Below are 8173 nucleotides of genomic sequence, written 5' to 3' on the forward strand. Positions count from 1 at the left end.
CTCTCACTGGAAGCAGCAAAGCTGGCACTTTTTTCCAGTACCTCTGTAGTGCCAGAGCCCTGCACACTTGGGCTGGGACCCGGAGTTGAGAGGTGTTCTGTGCGCTCTGCTGTACGGCTGTGAGGAAGTCACTGGCACGTGTGAGTAGGAGACTTATTTCTGCTCCTGTGAATGACCATATGTACCACTACACGTTTTCACAGGGCTTAGAGAGAGGTGCTATGAAGGGCTCGCTATAATTTTTCAGGATTTACTGGAGGCCCAAGAGGATTTACTGAGCTTATAAAGTGTAAGTGTAGTTCAACTCTGAAATCTGATGGGCTTGGAAGGCTAAACACTCTACGGCTTGGATGTTTCTCTGAACCAAATAACAAAGTTGGACAAGATCCACTTATTACTGCTCCTGGTAATTTGTCACTTGCTCTAATCACTTTTTTTTTTCAGTGCAAGCTTAATTTAGTTTCTGTGTAGGTCCTGATTTGTTTTCTCTTCTTCTTGTGTCTCAGCTCACATTCAGGCATGCCGTGCCTTGATGATTGCCTCCATCCTTTTGGGATTCATAGCTACAGTACTCTCGCTGCTTGGTTTGAAGTGCACAAGCGTTGGGTTGAGCGATGAAGATGGAAAAATGAAGTTTGCTGTCACGGGAGGATTTCTCTTTATTTTAGGAGGTAATACTGAGGCTGAAATGGGAATGCTATCAATGATTTGTATTACTTTCACGGCTAGACTAAATGAAACGAACACTTGTTCTTGGTTTAAAGCTGTTACAGCCATTAAAGGAATCATTCATCTGTGTGCTTTTAAAACTTCTCCTGGTAGGTCTCTGCTCCATGGTGGCTGTTTCTTGGTATGCTGCGATGGTTACTGCTCAGTTCTTTGACCCACTGTACGCTGGAACCAAGTAAGTGAATGGATCTGTTATACCAAACTCCATCCTGTGCTACAGAAAGCTGCACTAACCTCAGAGAACCTGGATGGATCCCGTTATCCAGTCCTACAGGAGCAAAAATTTGTCTTCAGGGAATCTTTTCAACTCAGAGATGTGGCTGGGGAGGGAGGAGAGGTATTTTCTGGAAGGTTTAGTGAGCATGTGAGGAGTATCAACCCCACATTTGCAGGGTTTCTGTACTGTAGTTACATTGTCTTGTGAGGCTCAATTACGTGCGCATCTCAATGCTCTGAAGAAGAAAAGGTAAAAGCCTAATGAATTTTCACTGGCATTTAGACCAGAAGAGGTACAAAATTCTAGCTCTGGCTGGAATACCATGCCTCAGATGTACAAGCACATGAAAAATCATACAGAAACCAGCTTGAACTGCCTACCCGTGACCTGGAGGTAGCTGAGAAATGCCATTGAAGTGGACTGTTTGTCTTGTCTTAAAGAAGTAACAAAATATTTTTCACTATATATTAAAAGCTCAGCAGTTGTTTGCCTTACGAATTAAAATGAGGCCAAGTTTGTGGGACTATCATGAGCTCGTACAGTTGTGCGCAAACAAGTTTCAAGGTATAAAAGCCCTTATTCTTGTCTGATATAAGAGCAGGTCTTCAAAACGAAACGCCCGCTTATGGCATCTTATCTAGGTCAATAGATTTAGCAATGAGGAACAAGGGTGGAGGTGACTGGGCCTCTCCTTCAGAGATGGGGGGGAGAAAGGGGGCGGGAAATGGAATATATTGCTTGTGGAACATGAAAGCGCTGGTTTGAGGAAAAGGGGGCATTTATAATTTGCCAGTACCTCTACCAAGTACGTCATTTTTCAATCAGTAGACTGTACATCTTCCCTTGCCAGGACCATATTTGAAGTGTTTTGTAAGTCTCCTCCTGAGAAGCAGTTCGGGGAAGTCAGAGGTGAAGTGCTTTGCTATGACTCAAAGTACTTGAAGCAATTGCTTTGGATGTTTGTCAGTTTTCCTTGTGTTTTCAAACAAGCACTTAGAAAGAAATTGCACTTGTGAGTGCGTTTTGTTGTTTTATATCCCCTCGAGAGAATTATATGAAGGGTAATAAATACGTTAGAGGTCCGAAACAACTGTTGATAAGGGATTTCAGTTAGTGGGATAGTTAGTGAGTTTTACAGTTATCTGGTGTAGCTTTGGGGCTTCAACATCAATGCATGTTAATCAGTTACCAGATTGTTTGCATTCAGTAGCTAAAGAAAGTTGTGGTTTTTTTTTAATATCTAAACTTTATGTTTAAAACTATTGATTCACTGAGCAGTTCTTGGTGAATTCACTTTGACCATTGGCTAAAGCCAGGCATGCTCTTGAGGAAGCCTGTGCTCCTGGGACTGTGTGAGACAGATTTAAATTCAGCTGCAGCCCGGTGTTGATTTGCACTCTTCAAAGTCTGGTAAATCTGAGGGTTTTTTTTTTCTGTTGTTTGGTTGGGTTTTTTTTTGGGTGGGTGCTTTTGTGGCATGGCCACCAAAATAGTAAAGTTAACCACTATTAATTCTGAGAGGAATTTCTCCTGCAGAGCCCTCCTATATATTCCCTTTGTGTGATGTCTGCAGTGGCCGTCTCTAGAGGTGACCAGTGACAGAAATGATGGCGTGCACTGGGCATCACTCTCAGATTGTTCCTTCGTGTTCCTCCTCTGGCACCTTGCACTCTTGGGGTTTTTTCTTGAGATTATCACTATCCCCTTGCCCTGCATTTGGAAATTACCCAAAGCAGCACAGAACTTGTGGCTCCGCTGTGGATGAGAACATGGAAAGCAGTGACCCTGTGTAAACCTCTGAAACCTTCCTGGTAGCAATTGATTTTGGAGTCACTGAGACACTTTTAAATAATGATTTTGTGTTTACAAGTGGAAAGAAAACACACCAGCCTGGTTTCAGTATACCTTTTGTGCAGTCCAGGACACTGATTTTGCCCTTATATTAGGTATCTCTGACCACAGCTGCATTATGGATATAATCTTTGTTCAAATATTAAAACTTGTTTTCCTCTTTTTGTGAGACTCCTACCAGCCTTTCCCAACCTCAACTCTGTTGAGTCTTTGGGTCAAATTCATTATCAGTGAATTTCTTGAACTGGACTATGGGGTAGATTTGTACAGTAAAATGGGGAACTGTTCTTTTTTTTTCAACCTAGGACTACTCATAAATGTATTTCAGCCATATAACCACCAAGAGTGCTGAATATTCTTTAGGGCACATAAGTTTGAAAACTAGCCCTGAACAAATAAAGAGCTACTTGTAGGTGATGGAGCATCACGTCCACAGAAAACTGATCTCTGTGGTTAGCCTTTTCTCGTGGCACAGGCAGCAACATCCGAACCATTCTCTTTCACAAAATTACTGCAGTAGCAGAACTCATACAAGGGCAAAATAAGAAGTAGCAAGGTCTTATTACTGTCATTTATTATCAACAATTTATTAAATATACGCAAGTATTTATTGCTACTTATCTTTATGCTGCTTATTACTTTCTGTACTGTCGCTACGTTGGCAGAGCACTTAGTTAGATATACATGTAAGAGTTTTACTGAACACAGAGCCAGATCTGTTCTCCTCTGTTATCTGTTGAAGTACCTTCAAGTTCGCTGATTTCTACGCAGACCAGAATTTGTGTGCATGATTTGTGCACCTTACGTAAAAATAATGGCTTTGTGATCCTGTTATATGCTGTTTCCATAAAAACCTTTCATGTTTCAGGTATGAACTGGGAGATGCTCTGTACTTGGGCTGGGCTGGATCTGTTCTTTATATGCTTGGTGGGATCTTACTGACCTGTTCATGCAAAGGGAAGAAAAAGCAGGATTACAGGTAATCCTGGGTTTGTCAGTGGAAAGAGTCTCTCTGCATGCTGTGCTCTCTCTCACTCCCTGGAATAAATCTGTAGCCATACAAGTAACAAACAGGAACTCATACCTATTACTTCAATGCTATGGCATGTCAAGACTTGTGAGGGCAGAGGGATGCTGTACCAAATACTTCTGTGCCTCCCAAACAGGATACGTGTTGACACTTGGCCATCAGCAGCCACCTAGAACTAGTGTGTGGTGATTCTGGGTACTGCTGATGGTTCTACATGATGAAAGAGCCAACTATTTATTGCCAAAAGTGTATCAAAGAATACAGTGTATTGTAATCAAGTTTCTTTGCAATACTCACTACTATTGAAATATCCAAACACCATTTAATTTGCAGGAAGTGTAATGACATTTCCTTCCCAAAGCATATCCAATCAATCATTAGACATTATTTTTTTTTATTATTCCTTATGGAAGTATCTTGTTGCACATCAAATCAGAAAAGCTGAGATTCCTTGTCTCAGTATTTAACCTTTCCTGGATAATTTTTTTATAATCTTAAATTATTCACACGTACAGAAGGTCCCTTCCTGAAGGAGAGGGATGAAATGGTCAGAGATAGCAGAGGTCCATGTCCACCCAGAACAACCCGAATGGCTTGGAGGCTGTACTGGCTAAGCTCGAGAGGATGAGAACGTGGAAGCAAGAAGCTTGCTCCCTGCTGCTTTATTTTATCTTAGGAAAGTTATGTACAAATACGTTAATAAGTGAGAGTGTTCCCCTGATGGCTCATCTGAAGCCATTTATGTCAATATTTCGTTATCCAAATTGGACTTCAGATCTCATTATTTGCCATATTTTGATACAAAGCACCAAATATCCTGAAATACCTTGAAAATGTGGTAAAACTGATGTATAAAATAGAAGTCCACCAAGACAAATGACAGCTGAAGGGGTTGCCTGAGGATACTTCTGCTTTCCTTCCTCATCATCTTGGTTCCTGTATCAAAACCTGCTGCTTCCACAAAGGCATTAGGGCCTAGGTTCTCTTCTGCTTTAGGGACTTGACTGAAATGCCTCGAGGAAGAGCACACATGCATTAGGAATCCAGAGCGTGTTTCTGGTTACGAGAGAGATGGCTGTGCGGCCTGTCAAAGAGCCCATCTCTTTCCCATGAGCTGTAAGACTGAAGAGAACAACAGGCCTCTAATTTCTGCACCTTTGTGAAGTATGTGCTCTCAGTAGATTGGATACAGGCCTAAATGAGTTGTTTACTAAGTATCTGAAACTGTGGACGTGTGTGTAATGCCTGTTATTTTGTATCTCTTCTTTCTCTTCATTTACAGTCGCAGCAGGTACGCATATTCAGCAGGCCACGCAGCTCAGCAGCAGCGCAGGTACACCAAAACCACTGAGACAATCTTAAGCAACAAGGAGTATGTCTAAACTTGCCTTTTACATCGCTTGTAACGTTAGTGGGTTATGGACTCCAATAAAGAAGTGAGCTGCTTCCAGGGCTCCGGTTCCAAGTTGCAATCTTTCATCTTGATTTGGAGCAGTACCAGGAGGAGGTATGGTTTTCAGTGTACATAGGAATGGTTTTCTGGGCATGGTTTTCGAATGTAAATAGGTTTCTACAGAAAATGCTGTGATGTGAAATCCTGCAGCATGAAGGTTTTCTTTGTGCTGAGGAGCCTGGCAAAAATTGAACCACAGCGTGTGGTGCATCCTGACAATCAAAAGCAACTGTTTCTATTTCTGCTGACTGAAAAATGTGGAACTGAAATGCTGTAGCTGACTGCAAGTTAATACGCCTCACAGTGAGAAATGTGTTGTGTTTTCATTGATGTTTAGCTTCCTGCTTTTGTTTAGCAGCTTTAGCTTGTGACGGGAAATAAACTTTATTCCACAGACTGTCTGAAACTGATCTTTTGATGAGCGGTATCCTGGCCACCAATAAGGATACAGTCTGTATACTGTGGGCTTGAACGCTCATCTTGTACTGAAATTCATACGTGTGATAGTCGAGATTTATAAAAGGGACAAAAAAAATCCCCCAACAACCACTCACCTCCAGATCTGCAGATGTGCAACACATCTTTTGTTCATTGTGATGCAGATGCCAAGGATAAATGATACAAAAGGAACCACAGCTGGGAATGGAGAAAGCATCTGAAAAATGCCTTGTGATAACTAAGACGATGACAGCCCCATTTTAAAAGTTTTATTTCAGTGTTTTGAGCTTTTAAAATAATCCTATTTTAACTCTGTGCAGTCTTTAACTCTGTGACCTTCTGCCGCATCTGTATTATCTGATTCACGTAGTTCCCCGGTGGCTTTATTGACCATCATTACAGTGTCTGCCTTCAACTGCTCCGCTGCTGGGAGCGTTTGCCTCGTGCAAGCACTCGCACAGATGAGGATGAGGGCACTTGACTTGGTATTGATGCTTTGAGCAACACGGAATGGGATTTCAGGTTCCCAGGTTTCATCACTCATCCCTTTTAAATGACAAACGCAATCATACAGTTCAACAAAACACCTCGGCGTTCCTTTCTACTTTTAATGTCTTACGGCAGACATAACTGTAGTCTGATTTAGACGTTTTGTGCACTTGATATCCCAGTAGAATATATATTAACGGATAATATCTTAGTGAGTATGAATTATTTTATTTTTAAAATAATCCCTTTGGTATTTTGGAGAACCAAAATACCAAAGTTTCCGTTTCAAAAGCTGAGAAGGCACTTAACTTGCATGGTGGGAGCTGAATTCCTTACCATCAGCTGTGCATGCTGTCCTCCAGATTTTTCTGTAATTTTCTCCTGGTATTTTGGTCTAGTTGGAAAAATGCAGAACCTGGACAGACACCAAGCAGTTCCAGTGCAGGTTTCCCACCACAGGTTGTGTCAGCTCATGATCCTGAGTTATGACCCAGCAGGTCAGGAGATAGAAATTCAGAACTTCCTTGGCCTGCCATCAAGTTTTCTGGTGACAGCACTGGAAAGTTTAATTAAAAACCAAGCGTAAAATCCCACAGTGTAACTCATTCACTGGCTCAATGCGTTGTTATCGTGTTCAGTGTCATTCAGGGCACAATCAATGCTGACGCTACGGTGCCTTTCTCTGCTTTGTTTACAGTCCCTCCAACCTTTCCTGTTTCTGCTGTTTCTCCCTGCTCATCTGCCCATTTACCATCCACCTCCAACAGTAACGCTCTGAAAGAATTTAATTACCAACCAACTCAGTTTGTGGAGTAAGGTGTTTTATGTGTAGGTGATACATGAAGTGATTTTTCTTTTTAAGTCTGTGGCAAACCACTTTTACCTCTCTTTAAATCATCTTCACACGTTGCTATTTGTAAGTCCTTTGCTCAGCAGGTCAGGCTGCTCTGGTCTCTGTAAGGCCTCTTCGTATCTCTGCAGCTGAGACCAAAATCCTGCGTTGGGTTCTGCGACCGGTCTGGCCGCCTTCACAGTCTAGGAAAGAGTAGAGACATTGCAGAGGTATCATGCAAACGGATTCCTTTTCATCTTTTAGACTCTGGAGAAGATTTACTTTGGTTTTGACTTGACTAAGGAATAATGAACGGGTATTTTTGTGAGCTGACCTCGCTCTGTGCTTGCTGAGACCTCTGGGCACGTGCTCCTTGTTACAGAATGGACAGGGTCAAGACATGAAAAGGAGCTGCTGAATTTAGGAAACGTGAATCTTACAAAGGGTGGTGACACTCGGTCACGTATCTGCACACCTCTGCTTAGCACTGAGCAAAACAGTTCCCAAAATTAGAGATTATAGTGCTACAGCTACCACACGGGTGACGACTAAGACCGCAGAGCCTGTGCTGTGTGTATTGGACAGGCTTCCTAAGCTGTGATGCTGTTGCTCACAGCTAGCTCGTCCCTCGCCACCCAGCAGGCCTGACAGATGATGTTTCTTTGCCGCGTTGAGCTGTCACATTGGTGATAAGAGCAAATCCTACACAACAACTGCACGCATCTGCAGCCATTGCGCTTGATTGCTTTATGTCTCTGTCTTCAGCTTCACTTCTCATGACTAAGCAAATGATAAGGAAAATGTTCACAAAACACCCCCCTTTGCATATTTACTACCACTGCTTAAAGCCTCTTTGCATTTGTAATTATGTCTGTCCCAGAAGCCTCACACTGAAAGCTTATTTGTCCAAATTGGGGGTAAAAAAAAACAACCTACAGTGGTATTTTTATTCAGATGTTGACTATCTATGTAACAGGCAAGAGCACCAAAATCATTCTGTGAGAAAGCAGCATTACTCATAATAACAAGCATTGCATTTCTAACCCCAAAGACGGCCAACTCTAGAGCTGGGTGTAAGTACAATACCTCAAAGGCCTCCTTGAGCGGGAGCTTCCTGTGTCTCATCAGATACGC

The 8173-nt window shown here is 42.2% G+C and overlaps 2 protein-coding genes across 2 annotated transcripts in view; one reads left to right on the forward strand and one right to left on the reverse strand.

Moving 5' to 3' along the window:
* Positions 1-506: 506 nt before the first annotated feature.
* Positions 507-5209, forward strand: LOC104546947 (claudin-15-like; the record flags this gene model as incomplete). Its single annotated transcript, XM_010192463.1, has 4 exons — positions 507-671; positions 823-904; positions 3666-3776; positions 5110-5209. Coding segments are annotated over 4 exons (458 nt in total), but the record flags the coding sequence as incomplete, so codon positions are not given.
* A 1898-nt stretch (positions 5210-7107) lies between these two features.
* The window catches only part of DUSP28 (dual specificity phosphatase 28), a 1354-nt gene continuing 288 nt past the window's right edge, over positions 7108-8173 (reverse strand). Inside the window, exons 2-3 of the mRNA XM_010192464.1 lie at positions 8126-8167; positions 7108-7242 (exon numbers count right to left, since the gene is read on the reverse strand). Of these exons, the coding sequence (XP_010190766.1) occupies positions 7108-7242; positions 8126-8167 (177 nt within the window). The remainder of the gene's footprint in view (positions 7243-8125; positions 8168-8173) is intronic.

The sequence above is a fragment of the Mesitornis unicolor genome, unplaced genomic scaffold (assembly GCF_000695765.1).
Source record: "Mesitornis unicolor isolate BGI_N332 unplaced genomic scaffold, ASM69576v1 scaffold25339, whole genome shotgun sequence".
NCBI classification, from domain to species: Eukaryota; Metazoa; Chordata; class Aves; order Mesitornithiformes; family Mesitornithidae; genus Mesitornis; species Mesitornis unicolor.